At 50.5% G+C, this 22,109-nt stretch overlaps 1 protein-coding gene across 1 annotated transcript; it reads right to left on the bottom strand.

The window, feature by feature from the left end:
* Positions 1–1,495: 1,495 nt before the first annotated feature.
* Positions 1,496–22,106, bottom strand: LOC135885643 (C-X-C chemokine receptor type 2-like). Its single transcript, XM_065413474.1, has 2 exons — positions 22,030–22,106; positions 1,496–3,726 (listed from the first exon to the last, which is right to left on the bottom strand). The coding sequence occupies exon 2, from the start codon at positions 3,703–3,705 to the stop codon at positions 2,635–2,637; it is 1,071 nt and encodes a 356-aa protein (XP_065269546.1). The 5' UTR covers positions 3,706–3,726; positions 22,030–22,106; the 3' UTR covers positions 1,496–2,634.
* Between the last annotated feature and the right edge of the window lie 3 nt (positions 22,107–22,109).

Raw genomic sequence — 22,109 nt, 5'->3', positions numbered from 1 at the left:
CATCTTCCAGCACGATCCGGAGCTAACCCACCCCGGTCTGTGAGCCCAGGCTCTGCATATGGCCCAGCCACCACGAACGAGGGACAGGGAGCTGCTGAGCAGTGAGAGACCCCGCAGCGAAGGTTGCCACCCCTGGTCCATCATAAGCTCATTCGTCACCCCTATGCACATCCCAGTGGCTTTAGCCGGAGGCCCTCTTGCTGTGATCTTTTCCCCAGTGAGCAGTGCAGGTGAGCAGTCAAAGAGCCTTGCCAGAAATTGATGATCAGATTTGTTTCTAGGGCAAAGATTCAATCAACACGGGTGGTTTTCACATTGAAAACAAAAACCCTCTTGCTTTTTCAGCCCCGTGTATTTGAATCCGGGTCAGTGCCGGGAAGACAGGGTTGTGAAAGTTCTAATTCTTCACTTTCTTCGCTTCCCCAAACTGGCAAGATGTCCGTTTTTCTGAGTGAGTCGTGCTGGTACAGTGGAGAGGCACCATTCTGTAGCCGATACGACATTAATGTGATGTCAAATGAATCATATCACAGAATCATAAGACTGGAAGGGACCTCGAGTGGTCATCTAGTCCAGTCCCCTGCACTCAAGGCAGGACTAAGTATTATCTAGACCATCCCTGACAGGTGTTTGTCTAACTTGCTCTTAAAAATCTCTAATGCCGGAGATTCCACAACCTCCCTAGGCCATAGGCGCCGACCCCGTGGGTGCTCCGGGGCTGGAGCACCCACGGAAAAAAATTGGTGGGTGCTTAGCACCCACCGGCAGCTGCCCGTGGCCCCGCCCTGTCCCCCCGCTCCAGCTCACCTCTGTCTCCTCCGTGAGCGCGCTGCCATGTCCTGCTTCTCCCCACTCCCTCCCAGCGCTTGTGCCGTGAAACAGCTGATTCGCGGGGCAGGGAGGGAGGGGGGATGAGGGGGTACGCAGTGCGCTGGGGGAAGAGGCGGGGCCGGGGCAGGGAATTGGGGAAGGGATACATTAGGGGCAGGGAGGGGGCCGAGTTAGGGCGGGGACTTTGTGGATGAGTTAGAATGGGGGCGGGCCAGTGGTGGGGATGGGGTGGAGTCGGGGCGGGCCAGGGGCGGGGAAAGGGGCGCGGGCGCGGTCACCCACCAGCACCTGACAAAGTTGGCGCCTATGCCCTAGGCAATTTATTCCAATGCTTAACCACCCTGACAGTTAGGAAGTTTTTCCTAATGTCCAACCTAGACCTCCCTTGCTGCAATTTAAGCCCATTGCTTCTTGTCCTGTCCTCAGAGGTTAATGAGAACAAGTTTTCTCCCTCCTCCTTCTAACAACTGTTTATGTGCTTGGAAACTGTTCTCAGGTCCCCGCTCAGTCTTCTCTTCTCCAGACTAAAGTTTGTTGGTGAGTCTATTTTGTCACCTCAAGTTTTAGACACCCAACGTTTTTGCCTCTAAATGTTTGAAACTCTGGATGACAACATATTTGCCATCTAACGCGCAAAGGGTCGGGGATCTGAAACTGTAGAAGTCAAGAGTTTATTATCGATATTTTTAGAAGTGAAAAACGCTGATGACAAGCCCCGGTTTTCACCACTAAAACTGAAAGTAAACCTTATTGAAACCCCATGGAACTTTTGTCACAACTGTATTTTAAAAACAACTTTCCTGCCTTGTTCTAATTTATCCAAAAGGTCATAACTGTACAAAATGTAAAGACACTTCAACAATTCCAATATCAAGCATTCATCCAAACGTCTTATCATCTAGCTAGCTACGGTTTCACTACAGTACCTATCATGGTAACACATCAGCATAGCTATCTAAGCCCGTCCAACTAGCAATCCTTGTCTACTCAGTAAAACGATTCCATGTTCATGATACAATCAACAGATGTAAAGCTAATGTTCCAACACCCCCTAATCCTTCCTCATGAAGCGCTCTCCTTCCCATTAAAGCAGCATCTCTTAGTGTCTTAACATACGATCGCAAATCCAATGTCGGGATGACCACAGTTATGCAGGCACGGTTTGGTAAATTACATTTTTCAATTCTGCACCTAAAAAAATATATAGAACAATACTCGGTTCTCCATGTGAAATATGCAAAATGCACGTAAAAGGCTGATGGAGCTGCAAGGGCAGAGTTAAGGACAATATTCCTGCTAGCACAATATATCTCCAGTCTTAGTTTATAGCCGCTAACGTTGACGGCTACCTCCACCCCGCACTCTGACTCTCCGTTCCACACGCCTTTGCAGGAAGGGAAGTTTTTCTGATGTCGTTCCTAAAGCCCACTGTGCGAGGGGACTGGGAACTCGGGATGCCGCGGAGAGAAATGCAGCCTTGGATTGTCTGGAGTTGTTATTTATTTTTTTAATGGGCATGACCCGAACAATCTGATTATCTTGCAGGGAGGGGTTGAAGGATCTTCATAGCATTATCCCGGGAAGAGGTGGCTGCTTTTTGCTGCTGTGTTCTGCCTAATTGTAATCTGCATAATGATCTCTGCTGGGTAAAAGAGTTTGGACGGTGTTGGTTGGCTTGGTAAACTGAGGCTATAGTGCTAGAAGAATCTGCGTGGTCCTGATCACCCTGAGAAGCTGAGGCCGGCCGTTGACACTAGCAGTGGTGGGACGCTATCCCCGGTGAGTGGAGGAGTCGCGTGGCCGTCACAGGGTGGTGGAGGTGTTGCCAGAGGTGGAGGCAAAGGAGGACCCCCGTCCGTAGCGGGAGACGAACTCTTTGCTGACGAAGCCGTGGTAGACCAGGATCTTAAGGAAGCTGTTTCGGAACTTCTGCCCGATGAAGGCATAGATGAGCGGGTTGATGCAGCTGTGCGTGAAGCCCAGAATCTGGGTGACAGACAGGGCTGCATCGATCTGGTTCCGCCGGTGGCAGGTCTCAGCGATGGCACGGGTCCTCATCATGGTGTCTACCACCAGCGTGATGTTGTAGGGCATCCAGCAGACCAAGAAGACCAGCACCACGGCCAAGATGACCTTCATGGCCTTCTGCTTCTGGCTGCTCTTGGTCTGGAAGAGGGTCTTCACCGTGACCCCATAGCAGAAGAGCATGATCAGCAAGGGGAGGATGAAACCAAAGGTCTGGGGCAGGATCCTCAGCAGCACCCGCCACTTGGCCGTGTCCTCCTCCCCAATCCGCTCGTAGCAGACCATGCTGCCGTGCGGCGGCCAGAAGGCCTCGCGGAAGAGGAGGATGGGCAGGGAGAGCGCGATGGAGAAAACCCAGATGCCCAAGCAGACAAATTTAACCCAGTGCCTCTTCTCGGTGGCTGCCCGGGTGGCATAGACGATGGCGAGGAACCGGTCGACGCTAATGCAGGCCAGCAAGAGGATCCCGCTGTAGAAGTTGACCTCCTGCAGGACGGAGATGGCTTTGCACATGAAGGTGCCGAAGATCCACTCGTGGGCTCGGTAGACGGCCCAGATAGGCAAGGTGAGGGCGAAGAGGAGGTCTGCGATGGCCAGGTTCAGGAGATACACGTCGGTCACTGAGCGGTTCTGCCGGTTGTAGCTGATGACCAGCACCACCAGGGAGTTACCCACCAGGCTGAGCAGGAACACCAGACAGTAAACCACCGCCACCACGTACTTGTTAATGTTCAGGTTGTCAGGCTTGCACGGGGCGGCCGCGGCGCTGGGGTTGATGGTGTTGTAGTCGGTGTAATTGTAGCCTTTGAAGAGATCAGACAAATCGCCATCGAACGTCCAGTCACCCATGCTGGAGGAATCGCTCTGGGCCTGTTCGGGTGATAAGAGGGGGGTGGGTGGGAGAGAGAGAACACAACTCAGCAAGTCCTAGAATCATAGAATATCAGGGTTGGAAGGGACCTCAGGAGGTATCTAGTCCAACCCCCTGCTCAAAGCAGGACCAATTCCCAACTAAATCATCCCAGCCAGGGCTTTGTCAAGCCGGGCCTTAAAAACCTCCAAGGAAGGAGATTCCACCACCTCCCTAGGTAAAGCATTCCAGTCATCGAAAGCAGGATGTTCCCCGTGTCCTGAACCAGCAGCGAGGGGGCTGCACACCCAGGCCAGCTGCTCTTGTGGTTAGATGTTCACTTACAACTCGAGAGAGCCGCGTTCAGCTCCTGGGTCTGCCACAGACCCTTGTGCAAATCGTCTGGCTGGTAACTGGAGGTCGTGGGTCAGGAGCAGTGGAAGGTCCCTAAAGGTGGGAGAGGCCACTGGTGCCCGAACTGTGGCCCCGCCCCCCCATGCTGCCACTTCCCCTGAGGCCCCACCCCTGTGCCGCCCCATCCACCAAGGCCCCACCCTGGCACCACCTCTCCCCCAAGACCCCGCCCCCCCCGCTCGCTCCTCTCTGTCCCCTCCCCTCTGTTGCTTGCCCTTACGGACAGTAAAAAATGGGAGGGCATAGCGCTCCCACTTTTTAAAAGTGGGGGAGCCATGGCCCCCCTGCCCCCGCCCTCCCCCGGTTCTGGTGCCCCCTGTCATGGGTTCACGTCTCTGTCCCATAGACGTGTTTGTGAGGTCCAGCCCATAAGCATCTGGAAGGCCCCCAATAGGATGTGTAACTCCTACACACCTAACTATCTCTGATGAGCTGGGTCTCAGAAACAACAGCGACTGCGGCGGTATAAGCAGTTTCCAGGTGTACGCAGTAGTCAAGGTGTGCGCATCCGGATGCTTTACACTGTGAATGCCGTATTGCACCTTGACTACTGTGTGCCGTTCTGGGCGTCCCAGCTCAAAAAGGCTTTGTTAGAATTGGAAAAGATACCGAGAAGGGCAACAAAAATGATTAGGGGGATGGAACAGCTTCCATATGAGGAGAGATTAATAAGACTGGGACTTTCCAGCTTGGAAAAGAGACAACTAAGGGGGGATACGGTAGAGTTCTATGAAACCATGACTGCTGTGGAGAAAAAGAATAGGGAAGTGTTATTTACGGCTTCACATTGTGACAAAGTGGGACTGTTCATGTTTCCTCTGAATACTGGGTGGGTATGTAGGACTGATGAATGAAATTGTTTTTAATTGTTTACTTTATTAATGTAACTTCATAAGTAAAGTTTTATGAATGAAACAATATTCATTCATAAAACCGGTTACCCCAATAACTGGCTAATTAACAGTTAAGATGCTTGTTAAGAGCCATAGCTGTTCAGTCAGCTGCCTTTGTAAGTTTCACTATCAATCCAATTCCTGCTTAAATCACTGAGACTTGCACTGTTTCAGTATTGTAACGTCTGTTCACCATTTATTACACTTGCCTACAGTGTAACTTCTGTTCACTGTTTGCCATCCATTATACTTGTCTATATTGTAACTTCTGTTCACTGTTTGCCATATTGTAATTCAAACCCCATTTTAAAACGCTTACTCCATTTTGTAAGGGCTTGCTGCAACCTTCATTTTTGCAAACCCTGCTGTAATCTTATTAGTTTAGTTTAGATGTGTGAATGAGGTATGTATGGATGATGGAATCAACCTCCAGCCCCAGCCTGTCCTGATTAAATAGAGTTCAAACACCAACGGCTGAAGATGCAGACAAGAGCCCTAACAAAGTAAGAAGAATCCACCCTAAAAAGAAAAGGTACAATAGAAGGAAGATCAAAGCCCGGTCCCAGGCTGAAAGTCATGTCTGCAATTGACGGGTGATCAATCATCAAACCCAGAGGCAGCGTGACACAGCAAGACCTATAGACTCTGGATTCAAACTAAAGCCTACAAAAAGGATGGGTGAGATGGAAAACTTTGGAGGAGGGTAACATTCTGCTGCCAACATGGAAGGACATCGGTGCATGCCCAACAGAGACCCAGCTCGTCCTTGTGCCCGGCTTTCCTGGCCAGTTAGCCGCCACAAGCTACGAACCCAAGCTGCAAACTCAAGCCACAGACTCAAGCAGGACTGGTAACTATGCAGCAGCTGCAGAACATCTGATGGATGTGTGTGTGTGTGAATGCGTGTGTGTGTGTGTGTGTGTGTAGGTATTAGGTATAATGTGTGTGTATAAGGATTAAGATATTAGTTATTGGTCATAAATCAAATTGTTATCATAATAAATGTGGCATCTTTATCTTGTCCCCTTTAATAAGATCCTGCTAGTTTTTATTGGTATAACAGGTACCTCACACACATAACAAAAGAACCAGGGGACACCCAATGAAATGAATAGGCAGCAGGTTTAAAACAAACAACAGGAAGCATTTCTTCACACAACACACAGTCAACCTGTGGAACTCATTGCCAAGGGATGTTGTGACGGTCAAAATGATAATAGGGTTCAAAAAAGAACCTTGTTCACGGAGAATAGGTCCACCAATGGCTAATAGCCCAGAGGGTCAGGGTGCAACCCCATATTGTAGGTGTCCCAAAGCCTCTGACTGTCAGAAGCTGGGAGTGGGCGACGGGATGGATCACTCGATGATTGACTGTTCTGGTCATTCTCTGAAGCACCTGGCATTGGCCACTGTCGGAAGACAGGATACTGGCCCATTGGTCTGACCCAGTATGGCCGTTCTTATGTTCTAGATAAACAGATGGATGGATGCAAGTTTCTGGTCTTTCCAACCCTTACGGAAAAAGCCCTGTATAGAATTTAATCAGGAACAGATCAACGGGGTTCTAAAGAAATTACTTTAAAACCTACACAATGGAATAGAGAATGAGATCCTTGTCTCTCAGTTATTTTTTAAATCATCTGGCTGTAGAATTCTGGAGCAGATGTATCGTTTTCACTATTCAATGCTATAGGATGGTTAAAACAGAACCTGTGCTTATGTTACATTGATTTCTATCTGCTGCGTATCAGGCTCAATGTTTGAATTCCCCATAGACTTGCTAAAACAACCGAATAGATTTGCTAAAGCAAATTTACACGGCGACCGGGGAGTTCTGCTGAATTGCACCAGCAGGGAATTTGGCCCAGAACTTTTTCCACGTTAAGGACGGGTTCTAACTGTGGCAGAGATGCTCCAGCTATAAACCAAGGAGGGAAAGGACGGATGGTCCAGCAGTGAGAGTGCCACAGACTTTGGGCGTGACCTTGGACAACTCACGTTGCAGCTCAGTTCCTGGCTGTAAAACGGGGATCACCACACTTTCCGAACTCCCAGGGGAGCTGTGAGGAGAAAGCCATTAAAGCTCATGAAGTGCTCAGACACTGTGGTGATGGGGGTGGGGGGACAGATAAGTACCTAAGACAGAGACAAAATAACTATGATCTTACCTGCTAGAAAAGGGAATCTTTAAAGAAAGCTCCTCAAAGCAAGCCACATTCTCGTTGCAGTTGTTCTTACACATACATAGAGATAAAGATCAAAACCCCAGAGTCCTTTCTTCCAGGCAGTGGGGCCAGTAAAAGAAGTCCCCTAAAACTTATAACCTCTTTTCCTCTTTAAGGAAAAGTTAGAACTGTTTGGGGTTTACCATGTAAAATTTAAGCCCATGCAATGGATTTAAATTGCAGCAAGGGCGGTTTAGGTTGGACATTAGGAAAAACTTCCTAACTGTCAGGGTGGTTAAGCACTGGAATAAATTACCTAGGGAGGTTGTGGAATCTCCATCACTGGAGATTGTTAAGAGCAGGTTGGACAAACACCTGTCAGGGATGGTCTAGATAATACTTAGTCCTGCCATGAGTGCAGGGGACTGGCCTAGATGACCTCTCGGGGTCTCTTCCGGTCCTACAAATCTATGTGGCTAGACAGGGGAGGGGCCACAGAGTTCCAGCACTAGGCTGTGGGACATTCAGATGGGTGCCCACTAGGGTGACCAGACAGCAAGTGTGAAAAATCGGGACAGGGGTGGGGGGTAAAAGGAGCCTATATAAAAAAAAGCCCCAAATATCAGGACCGTCCCTATAAAATCGGGACATCTGGTCACCCAAGTGCGCACTGATATTAGTGCTTTGAGTCTTCTTAGATAAAAGGGGCTGCTACTGTGATGATTTAAAAAATGATCTCATAGAGACAGATACTGGTAAGCTGGCAGGAGCGCCAAAGGGCTTGGGGAGGAATGCCAAGTTGTGTGCTTTTAAATAAATATTTTGGGCACCGATATGCAACCTTTTAACAAAGAAGTCCTTTCTCCCGAGTGTGCACTGGACATTGGAGTTAAAGAGACCTTAACATAAAGAAAGCTGCAAACAGGCTGAGTAGAAATCCTGCCCCTCTTGATGGGTGCAGCTTTCAGTCTTTTATACCCTGTGATGTCATCATGTCACTAGCTCGCCCGACAGCCATAGACACCCAGGGTAGAAAAAACCCGAGTTTCTAACTTTAAAAAACAAGCAAACCACCACCTTTTCCAACAATCTTTTAGGCCTTCTTGATACATGATAAAAAAAAAAAACCAAAAGAACGCACGTCTCGTTTCTCCCTCTTTCCTGGATCTCTTTACGATTCTGGGGTACATAACACAACCCCCATCCCCCAACATATCAGCTCCATGCAAAAGAACATGATTTGGCAATTTTCCCTCCAGACCCTTTCTCCTGCCACGTGAAAACCCCTCCCTATCTATAAAAGTCAATGAAATCCATTGCAAACCCTTTCTCTCTCATCAGTAAGTGCTAAGATCACCTTGCACCCATCTGAGTGCCCCACATCCTGCGAGGTGTCCCATTGTTCGCTGCGGGGGGGGGGGGGATTGGATTCATTTGTTTTTTTCTCCTAAGGCAAATAAGCGCATACTGATATTGGACCCAATCTTCAGCTGGTGTGAACTGGGGTCGCTCCTGGGGGGGATAATGGAGATATGTTGATTTAGTCAAGCTGAGGATCTGGCCTGTTAAATGCACTGACCCAGGCTGTGACCCCACCCATGTTGTGCCTCGAGGCCCCGCCCTCCCTCTCTACTTGAAGCCAATGGGGCCAGACGGGTGGGGGGATCAGGCCAGCGGCTTGGTCTGGCGTTGGGGCCAGCCTGGCACTCGGGGGGCGCAGCAGCTCGGCCCGGTGCTGGGGATGGCCTGGCGCTCGGGGGAGCTGGCTGGGGCACGCAGGCTGGGTCTCCTCCGGCCGCGGGGGGTGGGAGGGCATTTGGGGCTCTGGTGGGTGGGGGGACTGGGTCTTGTGGGGGTGGACTAGCCTCCCCAAAGGGGGGGGGGTCCACTTGCTGCCCACGCTAGTGAACCTATCAGAGTAACTCACTCTGCCTGGACTTTAGCCAACACCACTTAGGAAAAAACATGCATCAAATTACCCAGCCTGGCCTCAAGATATTTTTTCCAAGTGGCCACCTGCTACAGGTGGATTTCCTGATCCAGAACCACGTCTGGATTGACCCCAGAAAAGAAGGTTGGTGAGCCTGGCCTTCTGCTGAAATACAACATTATCTGGGGGCAGAAAAGGGCCCAGCTCCGTCTAACACAGCCTTTTGCTAGGTCCATGGCCACTGCACTCCGGGCGTGGCCGTCTGTTAAAATCCGCTGTGGACATCTGACTGGCTGAATAAGGGGGAAACGGCTGTTGAGATGGTCTAGGGATACATAATCCAGCGTGGGGGGTGGGCCAGACAACCTCTTGAGGTCCCTACTCCCTACATTGCTATGATTCGGTGATCTAAGTGGGAACACAAATATAAATTATTTGCCATCTCCTGCAGGCATGAGATCAAGAAAAGCCACCAACGGGCGGCTACATTTTCAAGAAAACTTGCCCCTGAGCTGCACAGGGGACATCGATCCGCGGAGCAGAGCATGCAGCCCTTGCTCGGCAAATGGAGGCGAAACTGCCCATTGTAAAGTACTCGGGTCCCTCCCGACGGATCGCACCATCCACCCTGAGTAGCATGTTCTCAGAGTCACCGAACATGAGTCATACCCTTCATTGTGGGGCCGCTCCGGTAAATATCTTCAGTGGAAACATTGCAGCAATACGGGGAAATCAATGACAACAACTCAGGCGTGTTACCTCCGGTGAGCAATTGTGTGTAACAGGAAACGGGAACCTTTCTCAACCTGCCCTCAGACACAGGCCCCGTTCTCTGCACCGTCCGCACTCACCCCAGGATGGAATTTGGCTTTATTAGCACAGAAAACAAGAGGGAGAGAAAATAAACACCAGCTCAAACGAGGGCTGCTTCTTCCGGTTCCTCCCTCAGGGCTGCTCAGCCCACACCCTAGGTTCTCTCTACTCTATCTCCCTTTGTGTTACCTGTCTCACTGACTCGGCAGAACCCACTTAGACTTTTCCCCCAGCCGGATCAATACTTGCCAACGGAGTGTGATGTGCCAGGCAAACATGCTGTCTTGCTACAAGCAACCCTGCTGTCTGTGTGGGCTAGATCCTCAGCTTCTGTAAACCACCATAGCTCCAAGGAGGCCAATTCACAGCAGCAGGGGATCCAGCCCCACTTTTTAACCCTTTGTGGGAACCATACCTATAAACCACGTGCAAGTGTAAAAGCCAGAGATGGGCTGAGACGGCATGTACCAAACTGGACCCAGATCCAAACTTTTTTAAAGTGTGGGGGTGTTTGGATTGGGGCAAGGGACTGGTGTGCCCAACTGCCGAGCTGGTTATGCTGATTCTGTGGATGATGGAAACCTCCAGAGACCTCAGCTGAGTCTGCAGCTGGTTGTGCCAGGGGCTGCACGGACCCCCGCTTAAGTGCCCCTCCCCCGGGCTGAGCATCGCACACTCAGCAAGGAAAACTGCTCCACCTCTTCCACTTTAGACTGTTCTCAATGGAAAATGGGCTTTTCCTGAAAATGGGGGGGTGTGTGAAACTTTTCATTTTCCCCCACAAAACCCAGAACTGGACCCTCCCCCCACTTCTCTTTCTTTTTCCTTTTTGCCCCTTAATAAAGGGGAGAAAGAAAAAAGGCAGAGAAGGGGGGTGGGGAATATAAACCAAACCCCACCCCTTTGGTCTGCCGTCGCTTTGGGGTGGGGGCTCCGGTAACAGCTACAGTTCCTGTCCATTTACAACCCTAGACAAATATTAATGATAAAGGGCAATTGCCCCGGCATATTCTCATGTGACAGCTACCATCAAGCGGAGTGACCCAGGGGTCGGTCCTGGGGCCGGTTTTGTTTGTTCAATATCTTCATTAATGATCTGGATGAAGGGATGGATTGCACCCTCAGAAAGTTTGCAGATGACACTAAGCTGGGAGGAGTGGTAGATACGCTGGAGGGTAGGGATAGGATACAGAGGGACCTAGACAAATTAGAGGATTGGGCCAAAAGAAACCTGATGAGGTTCAACAAGGACAAGTGCAGAGTCCTGCACTTAGGACAGAAGAATCCCATGCACTACTACAGGCTGGGAACCGACTGGCTAAGCAGAAGTTCTGCAGAAAAGGACGTAGGAGTTACGGTGGGTGAGAATCTGGATATGAGTCAACAGTGTGCCCTTGTTGCCAAGAAGGCTAACAGCATTTTGGGCTGTATAAGCAAAAGCATTGCCAGCAGATTGAGGGACGTGATCATTCCCCTCTATTCAGCATTGGTGAGGCCTCATCTGGAGTACTGTGTCCAGTTTTGGGCCCCACACTACAAGAAGGATGTGGAAAAATTGGAAAGAGTCCAGCGGAGGGCAACAAAAATGATTAGGGGGCTGGAGCACATGACTTATGAGTAAAGGCTGAGGGAACTGGGATTATTTAGTCCGCAGAAAAGAAGAATGAGGGGGGATTTGATAGCTGCTTTCAACTACCTGAAAGGGGGTTCCAAAGAGGATGGATCTAGACTGTTCTCAGTGGTAGCAGATGACAGAACAAGGACTAATGGTCTCAAGTTGCAGTGGGGGAGGTTTTGGTTGGATATTAGGAAAAACTTTTTCACTTGGAGGGTGGTGAAGCACTGGAATGGGTTACCTAGGGAGGTGGTGGAATCTCCTTCCTTAGAGGTTTTTAAGGTCAGGCTTGACAAAGCCCTGGCTGGGATGATTTAGTTGGGGATTGGTCTTGCTTTGAGCAGGGGGTTGGACTAGATGACATCCTGAGGTCCCTTCCGACCCTGATATTCTATGATCTGGGTTGATACACCAGGGATTGAACTGGGGACTTCTAAAGCCACCCTCTGTGCCTAGGAGGCTGTTACAGACTCAGATCACCCACAGACTGTCCCAGCAGGGGCTATGTAACACCCGCTCCCCAGTGGGGTACGCATCACACCATCCTGGCTCACGCCCCTCCAGCCGAATATTGATGGACCCACCAGATTCCACAGGGCTGAACCAACGGTTAGGCTTTGCCATGGACTGGTGCTCAGGATCTGAGCTCCCCTTCCAAAAACTGACCTTTCAAGCCCTCTGGTGGTGAAGACATGCTCCCCAACCCTCATCCCTCTGCTCACAGGTGCTTTCAAACCCTTCCAATTTAAGGGCCAAATTTGCAAAAGCTAGGTGCCCAAGACACATCCCATGCCTAGATGGAGCGACTATAAGGTGGGTGCATAACTGGTTGGAAAACCGTTCCCAGAGAGTCGTTATCAGTGGTTCACAGTCATGCTGGAAGGACGTAACGAGTGGGGTCCTGCAGGGATCAGTTCTGGGTCCGGTTCTGTTCAATATCTTCATCAGTGATTTAGATAATGGCATACAGAGTACACTTATATAGTTTGCGGACGATACCAAGCTGGGAGGGGTTGCAAGTGCTTTGGAGGATAGGGTTAAAATTCAAAACGATCTGGACAAACTGGAGAAATGGGAAGAAGTAAATAGGATGAAATTCAATAAGGACAAATGCAAAGTCTTCCACGTAGGAAGGAACAATCAGTTGCACACATACAAAATGGGAAATGACTGCCTAGGAAGGAGTACTGCGGAAAGGGATCTGGGGGTCATAGTGGACCATAAGCTAAATATGAGTCAACAGTGTCACACTGTTGCAAAAAAAGCGAACATCATTCTGGGCTGTATTAGCAGGAGTTTTCTAAGAAAGAAAGGAGAAGTAATTCTTCTACTTTACTCCATACTGATAAGGCCTCAACTGGAGTATTGTGTCCAGTTCTGGGCGCCACATTTCAGGAAAGATGTGGACAAATTGGAGAAAGTCCAGAGGAGAGCAACAGAAATGATTAAAGGTCTAGAAAGGTGGTTTTCAACCTGTGATCCGCGGACCCGCAGACTACGTCTAAGATTTCCAAAGGGGTCACTCCTCCATTCGAAATTGTTTAGGGGTCTGCAAATGAAAAAAGGTTGAAAACCGCTGATCTAGAAAACATGGGCCTGTGAGGGAAGATTGAAAAAAAACTGGGTTTGTTTAGCCTGGAGAAGAGAAGACTGAGAGTGGACATGATACCAGTTTTCAAGTACATAAAAGCTTATTAGAAAGAGGAGGAGAAAAATTGTTCTTGTTAACCTCTGAGGACAGGACAAGAAGCAATGGGCTTAAATTGCAGCAAGGGAGGTTTAGGTTGGACATTAGGAAAAACTTCCTAACTGTCAGGGTGGTGAAGCACTGGAATAAATTGCCTAGGGAGGTTGTGGAATCTCCATCATTGGAGATTTTTAAAAGCAGTTTGGACAAACACCTGTCAGGGATGGTCTAGAAAGATAACACTTAGTCCTTCCTTGAGTGCTGGAACTGGACTAGATGACCTCCTGAGGTCCCTTGCAGTCCTACACCTCTGTGATTCTCTGAGGCTTGGTCCACATTGGGGCGGGGGATCGATCTAGGAAACGCAACTTCAGCTACGAGAATAGCGTAGCTGAAGTCGACGTTTCCTAGATCGAACTAAGTTTACTTACTGCGGGTCCACGCGGCGCAGGCAAGCTCCCCCGTCGACAGCGCTTCCTCCTCTCGGCGAGCAGGAGTTCCGCAGTCGACGGGGGAGCGCTTCTGGGATCGATTTATCGCGTCCAGATGAGACGCGATAAATCGATCCCAGAAGATCGATCTCTACCCGCCGAATCAGGCGGGTAGTGTGGACCTAGCCTAAGTCTATGCCCGCAGATGCGTCAAGAGTCGATTGCACCTGCACAACAGGTGGGATTCTGAGGGCAGCCGGGTCCACTTGTAGACACAGTCGTTCATTTCCCTTGTGCACAACTGCTAGTGTGCACGGGCAGGGCTGTAGGGCTGGTCCCCTGTGTACCACTTTGGACCTACGGGCCTAGCGGTCTGTGCTGCATCCTGGATCTTGGAAAGCAGAGGAGGAATGGGTGACAACGGAGGTTCCCCCTGCATTAGCTATCGCCAGGGCCGGCTCCAGGATTTTTGCCGCCCAAGCGGCGAAGAGGAAAAACAAAACAAAAAAAAGCTGCGATCGGCGGCACTTCGGCGGATGCTCTACCGCCGCCGCTTCGTTCTTCGGCGGCAATTCGGCGGCCGGTCCTTCCCTCCGAGAGGGACTGAGGAACCCGCCGCCGAAGACCCGGACGTGCTGCCCCTTTCCATGGGCTGCCCCAAGCGCCAGCTTGCTGTGCTGGTGCCTGGAGCCGGCCCTGGCTATAGCCCTGGAAATGGCTCAGCGGCACCACTGAGCCATGGATGATCCGGTTTCTCCAGCTCTTCTGCAGCCCAATGTGGCACGGTCCTGCCCTGGGGTCCCACTGGGATGGGAGTTGGAAGCCCAGAAGGCACCACTCTGACTATCTACCCTGAGTTCCTGCATAGCCCAAGCCAGAGACCCTCCCCCAAGGTTTCCTGCATCCAGCCCAGACCTTCTATCTGAGCTTGTGAGCGGATCTTTCTGCAAGACATCCACGCTTGATGTAAAGACTCCAAGTGTTGGAAAATCCACCCTGTCCCTAGGCGGGTTGGTCCCGTGGCTAATTACTGTGAAGAAGGAGGGAGTTATAGGTATTATTTTTGTAAGTGTCCTACGCGCCTCAGTTTGCCTATGACCCTGCCTGACTGCAGCGAGGTAAACCCAAGGAGGCTCTTAGGGGAGAGTAGGGAATGAAGCAATGACAGAGATAAGGCTCCTTCAGGGAGCCATGTGGAGGAGCTGTGTCCCACTGTGACGCGGGTCCAGGACCAGTTTTTTTGTAGTGCAGACGCAGCTTAAGCCTCGGTTGCCTGACTCATGTCTGGAGAGGCCGCCAATGCTATCCCACAATCCCCTGGGCCTGTGTTTCCCGGCCCTTCCACCCCAAAATTACCCCAATTCCTTGGCACCTGTTCAAACACTTCCGCCTGGCGTTTAATCCTCTCCCACTCGAGAACCGGACCCAGCCATTCCCGCACCAGAAGCGCTGCCTTGTGGCTGATGGTGTGGGAGCCGGCTCTACCCAGCCCCTCTGTGGGAAGCGTCGCCCCAGACAACCTGATCATTGCTAAGAGAATGAAAAGCCCCCAGGCCTCTGCCCTGCTGTGGGGAGAACACGGCGACCCTCTTGGCCAGGCTTCATGTGGGGCTACCTGCAGCGAGGGGATCCCCCCACCCCATCCCAAGGGCCGGGGAGGGGAAGACGCATCTCGCCCAAAATAAAAACGAGAACTTGTTTCGGCTGACGCTAGCGATTGTAGAGACTTGGTCTTTTTTCAGCCCTCCCTGCACCTTCCTGTTTCCTTGTGTGATGGCAACGGGCATCGCTAGGCAGCTAGTACCGTGCAGTGCGCCTGGGGGCATGCAAGGGGTGCCAGCGGCACCCCCACTGGGGCAGGGACAGGAGCCACCATCACCCCGAGCGGGTGCACATGTCATAGTAGGATTTTATGTTTGTATTTTGTATAATTTAAAATAAAAAATAAAGAATAATGAAATAATAATGTAGCATGTATTAACTGTATTGGTGTATAATTTGATTATATTTTGCTAGCTATTTTTTTTAATAGCACAAAGGAATGGCCGAATGGGCCATTTGGCAAAGATGTATTAGTTGGAATTTGTGTTTGGGCTGATTTTAAGGCAGTAACAGATGTTTTAAGGCTATTTTGTTGTAGGTTTAGCATTTTAAAATAAGTAAAAGAATGCCGGGATTGTTTTCTTGTGCAGTGCAACTTTTTTTAAAAACTTTTTTTTGTTTAAAATGTTTGGTGTAAATTAATTTTGTTTTGTGTGTGAATGAGGAATGTAAAGAGATAAGGGTAAAGGCCATCGCTGAATTAAATGTTTGAGGAAGGAACCGGAGACAGACGCAGGGGCGCCAGGAGGCTGCAACGCGCCCCTATTGAAATGTTAAAGGAGGGCAAATTGACTACTTGAAAAATAAGACAGGCACTTATTAATGGGGACAAAATAGCTGATGTTTAAATTCTTTGCAGAAAAGAACATCCCGGAACTTGAGCACGAGGCGCTGCTTAACCACCACCATTTTAATCCATAAAAACTAAGACGCCAGTGTAAGGTTTGGCTTGACCTGCTTCTGGGAACCTTCAGTGCCCAGATAATTACAGCAATCATGAAAAAAAATGTAGCCCTCCTTATAAGCCAATATTTAAGGAATAATTCACTCCCCCGCCAACCAGTCATGAATTCCTACCCGTGATCCAGTGATCCTCATGGAATGGTATGATAAAAATACCAGCCAACTCTTAAAACCCTTAGGAAATACCAATATGTATGCCTGGGAAGGGGAAGTGGGACTTAAGGTTCACCTTATAAACACCACAGGAATACCAAACCACTGGGAAATAGGCGTTAAAATAAAGGGTCCCTATGGGAATACCACCTGGAGTTCCAGCTATCCACAATTACCATATCAGAAAAATAAGCCTGTAAAGACAGGACCAACACTAACAGTTATTGTGGGATACTGTCCAATACCTGGTAGTGAATTGACCCTATCGTTCCCGGACACATGCACCAGAACCTGGACCAAAGAATATGCATTCGAAAGAGGTTCCCCAATTAAAAGAAAGACACCAGAATTGTTTGTGACTCAGAGTCATCCAGTAAAAGTCTTGTTAAATCCACTATTAGTAAAAATAAAAATTGGTATAAATTGGACTCACCAACAATCTGTAAAAACAAAATTGTAATAGATTGCTCACCAACAATCTGTAACCAACAATCTGTAAAAACAAAAATACGTAAAGAAAGCCCGCTCCCAAAATTGACCATGGATCCTTTTGGCTACCCCGGGTTATAGGTCAATAAGCTAAAAAAAAAAAAATTATTAAATACCCAAGGGTGTACGAAATAAAGCCCTCAGAAATGGGTGTGCTTGTCCCTACCTGTCACTACAGAACCATGCAGCAAGGACACATCATTGGGAATATGTGTATAGATCAAACTAAAAGAAAGTATCAGAGGGGTAGCCGTGTTAGTCTGGATCTGTAAAAGCAGCAAAGAGTCCTGTGGCACCTTATAGACTAACAGACGTATTGGAGCATAAGCTTTCGTGGGTGAATACCCACTTCGTCGGATGCATGTAGTGGAAATTTCCAGAGGCAAACTAAAAAAGGTAACTCAGTTTTTACAACAAACACAGAGGGATGTAGGGCAGCGTGTTATTCAAATATTACATGCCAATAAAAACATGCTAAAAATTCATAGATTCTAGGACTGGAAGGGACCTCGAGAGGTCATCGAGTCCAGTCCCCTGCCCGCATGGCAGGACCAAATACTGTCTAGACCATCCCTGATAGACATTTATCTAACCTCCTCTTAAATATCTCCAGAGATGGAGATTCCACAACCTCCTTAGGCAATTTAGTCCAGTGTTTAACCACCCTGACAGTTAGGAACTTTTTCCTAATGTCCAACCTAGACCTCCCTTGCTGCAGTTTAAGCCCATTGCTTCTTGTTCTATCCTCAGAGGCTAAGGTGAACAAGTTTTCTCCCTCCTCCTTATGACACTCTTTTAGATACCTGAAAACTGCTATCATGTCCCCTCTCAGTCTTCTCTTTTCCAAACTAAACAAACCCAATTCTTTCAGCCTTCCTTCATAGGACATGTTCTCAAGACCTTTAATCATTCTTGTTGCTCTTCTCTGGACCCTTTCCAATTTCTCCACATCTTTCTTGAAATGCGGTGCCCAGAACTGGACACAATACTCCAGCTGAGGCCTAACCAGAGCAGAGTAGAGCGGAAGAATGACTTCTCGTGTCTTGCTCACAACACACCTGTTAATACATCCCAGAATCATGTTTGCTTTTTTTGCAACAGCATCACACTGTTGACTCATATTTAGCTTGTGGTCCACTATAACCCCTAGATCCCTTTCTGCCGTACTCCTTCCTAGACAGTCTCTTCCCATTCTGTATGTGTGAAACTGATTTTTTCTTCCTAAGTGGAGCACTTTGCATTTGTCTTTGTTAAACTTCATCCTGTTTAACTCAGACCATTTCTCCAATTTGTCCAGATCATTTTGAATTATGACCCTGTCCTCCAAAGCAGTTGCAATCCCTCCCAGTTTGGTATCATCCGCAAACTTAATAAGCGTACTTTCTATGCCAAATTGCTAAGTCTAAAAAAACCCTGACAGCCCATCATTGGTATGACGTTTTTACAGGCTAGTCCCCGACCCCTAAGGGCATTGCTATTATGTTTCACCCATTACTAGTTGTATTAATATTGTCCTGTGTTTGCTTGCTAGGAATGTGTTGTATGTGCTGTTAAATAAAAAAAAAGTTTGTTAATTTACAACCACAAGCTCAAATTGTCTCTCAGTATATTGCCATCAAATAATTGTATCAAATATGACCCACTCAAGAATTGTTCTTAAGGGATCAAAAGGGGGACATATAGTAGTAGGATTTTATGTTTGTATTTTGTATAATTTAAAATAAAAAATAAAGAATAATGAAATAAGAATGTAGCGTGTATTAAATGTACTGGTGTATAATTTGATCATATCCTGCCAGCCACCCGTTTTGAACAGCAGAAAAGAATGGCCTAATGGGCCATTGGTAAAGATGCATCAGTCGGAATCTGTGTCTGGGCTGATTTCAAGGCAGTAACAGATGTTTTAAGGTCACTACTTTGTTGTCGGTTTAGCATTTTAACATAAGTAAAAGAATGCCATGATTGTGTTCTTGTGCATTCCTGTTTAAAATGTTCTGTGTAAATTAATTCTGTGTTGTGTGTGAATGAGGAATCTAGGTATAAAGAGAGAAGTGTAAAGGCCATCACTGAACCAGATGTATGAGGAAGGAACCAGAGACAGGGCGCCACGAGGCTGCAACATGTCGCCCCTCAGCGGTCCTGGATCTCAGGACCCATTGCCGGGAGGCCTGCTCCAACCTGACCACAAACCATGGCGAAAATACCCCAGAGATTTAATCACTGACAACTGAACACGCCCGCTCTCGAGTTCTCTGTGGCCTTGTCAGTGCTGCACTCGCATCTGTGTCTAGTACAGGGGTCCCCAAACTGTGGGCCGCGCCCCCTAGCATGAGGGGGGTAGCAGGGCCTGGGCCAGCCCCCACAGGGGTTATGAAGGGAGCGCCACCCAGCCCCACCCCGGCTGCAGCTGCGGCCCTGGCTCTGCTCCCAGCCCCAGCTCTCGGCCCCCAGACCATGCTCCTGGCCCCGGCTCGGCCCCCGGTCCCCACTCTCAGCCACTGGTCCCTGCTCCCGGCCCCTGCTCCGCTCGTGGCCCCCAGCAGCAGCCCCTGGCCTCCTGCCGCGACTCTGCTCCTGGCCGGGGCGGGGGGGGGAGGAGTTTGGGTACCGCTGGTCGTTGTGAAACAGGGCTAAGCGGAGATGGGGCAGGCACACAGGACTTGCTGCATGGGGGGAGGGGCGGATTTCACCTGTCCTGAAGCTGTTCAGCCTGACTAGCCAGCAGACACAGGGTGAGATTAAACTCCAGGCTCTCCCATAGACACAGTAGCTACGTCCACACAGCAATAAAAACCCCACCGCACCGAGTCTCAGCCCGGCTCAGCTGACTTGGGCTGATGGGGCTCAGGCCACCGGGCTAAAAACCTCAGTGGAGATATTTGGGCTCGGGCTGGAGCCGCCTTCTGAGATCCCGCGAGGGGGGGACTCAGAGCCTGGGCTCCAGCCCGAGCCCACACGTCTACACTGCAATTTTACAGCCCCGGGCCAGCCACAGCCAGGGTGCGGGTCTTTCACCTCAGCGTCGAGGTACCTGCGTGAAGTCCCTTCCGCCCAGCTCCTCCCAGGTGCCGAGATTTCAGGCCAGGCTCCCCCGGAAATCAGTGGAAGTTCGGAGCCTAGGCACCTCGGCGGCGCTAGGCCTCAGTTTCTCTTTGGGGCTGAGAGCGGCTGGTCCTGCAGGACTCTTGTGAAATGCAGCAGCAATCCCTCTGCTCCCCAGCCTCTCTGGCTCAGCTCCCCGTGTGTCCACATGAGATCACGGCATCGCCTCCCACGCAGGGGAAGAGGAAGAGAAATGCACGGAAGTGGGAGGTGGGCAATAGTGCAGTGATAGGACAGTGTCCTACAGCAGCCTGATGTAAGATCTCAGCTCTAGTTAACCCATTAGGGCGAATACGTCCCACCGCAGCTCTGGGAAATAAGCCCTTTGCCTTTGCTAAGGTGCTGGCTGGTTCCCGAGCCAGGCTGGGGAGCTGGGGCTGGCGGGACGCCTGCTGGGCGAGCTCCGGTTTAATCCCCAGCGTTGGCCAGTCATGCAGGAAGCCCTGACTGTCTGTACTGGGGAAGGCAGCCGTGGGAGCCCCTGTACAGGGAGGGGTCATCCGTAGGCATGGCAGGGGGTGGGGACTGAGCACCCAGGGGATTGGAGAGACTTGGGGGGGTTCCTAGCTCCACAGGAGACCTTGGTGCTATGTGGCGGGATGGGGGGCGTCCATCAGAGGCAGGGGAGCCGCCCGGGATGGTTTGTGGGCTGGGGAGGCACCGTGGGGGTGAGGTGCAGGGAGTGAAAGGAGCCAGAGGGGAGGGAAAATACTATGCCCCTAGAATAACCTCGGGGCCTGTTACTGAGCTCACACCAGGGCCCGATCTTGGACCGCAGCCCAAGGGGGCCCAGCTCCGCGCTGGGGCCTGCGCGGGGAAGCCTCCCCCAAGGCCACAGAGCAGAGGATTTGCTCTTTCGTATTCCTGCTGCACCAGCACCCTGCAGTCCCCGTTGGGACCCACGGCACTGGGCACTCTGTGAGGAAGCAGGGCCTTTCCTGAGGGGCTCCTAGCCAAGAGTGGCTTCGCCCCCACGTCCCTGAGCACCGGGCATGAGGAGCCCCCCAGGACAGATATGGGGCAGGCCGGAAGGGGGCTCCCCTGCCTGGGCTCCCTAAAACCAGCTTCCCTCATTTCCCAGCCCAGAACCACACGGTTTCACTGGGTCGGGGCAGCGGAGAGGCTGGGCCCAGATTTCACTTTATGCACGAAATGGACGTGTAACTGTTTAAAGGCCAGTGTTAATCCTGCAACACCCCCCCCCCCGGCCCCGCATGCACAGGGCTCCCCACCACACCAGGGCAGGGCCTCTGTGAAGGATGGGGTCCTCGGCCCCGTCCGCACACAGCTGAGTTGACTGGCTCGTGTAAACACCTCATCTGGCGCTCTCCATTTCCCACCCCCCAAGACAGATGGACACTGGGGCACGTTCTTAAACACAGGCCGTTGGGGGTGGGGGGATCCCCAAGGGAATAACCACAGCCACTTGGAACGGAATCCCTGGGGGAAAAGAACAGCGGCTCATGTTGAAAAGGCTGAAGCCAGGTGGTACGATATTCCCCCCGGGGAGGGAGATCTCCTGGGGGGACACAGAGATCCCTGGGGCGGCAGGCCCGGCCGGGGGTGAGATCCCCCCGGTGCACAGGGCCAGCGTGAGATTACCCGTCACTGACGTCCCACATAGGTACAGGGCTGAAGGCAGAAGCCGAGAGGGGAACACAGGGGTGGACGGCTCCAAAATTGCCCTGTTCTGCTTTCCCTGAGGCTCGGCTAGTGGCCCTTGTCGGAGACAGTCCTGGGCTAGATGGACCGTTGGCCTGACCCAGTCTGGCAGCTCTGATGTTCTGATGTTAATTGCACCCTGCATGTGACTGGCCCATGGGACGCGTTTGCTGCAGGACACGAATCCAGCAGCCACAAAACAGAACCTGACAAGGCCTCTTCCTAAAACGCAGGGGCACAATCACAGAGCTTCAAGGGGATGGTTCGTTTCCCTCCCCCCCGAGCAAAATCCTGGCTATAAATGTTTTGGGTACAGTGCCCCGTGCAAAGGGGCCTCACCTGGAATCATTATAATAACCCCCCGCTTTCCCCGTCTGTAAGGAAAGACAAGAGCATCGCCTTACCTTCTGCCAGCTGCCACCTTCACCGCGTCCTGCCCAGAACTCCTCCCCGGCAGCAGCTTTATACCGAGTCAGGAGGAACC

This window comes from Emys orbicularis, chromosome 11, assembly GCF_028017835.1.
Source record: "Emys orbicularis isolate rEmyOrb1 chromosome 11, rEmyOrb1.hap1, whole genome shotgun sequence".
NCBI classification, from domain to species: domain Eukaryota; kingdom Metazoa; phylum Chordata; order Testudines; family Emydidae; genus Emys; species Emys orbicularis.
This window is presented reverse-complemented; position numbering and strand designations above follow the sequence as displayed.

Coding starts and splice junctions, on each gene's coding strand:
- LOC135885643 (XM_065413474.1), bottom strand. CDS start 3,705: ATGGGTGACTGGACGTTCGATGGCGATTTGTCTGATCTCTTCAAAGGC.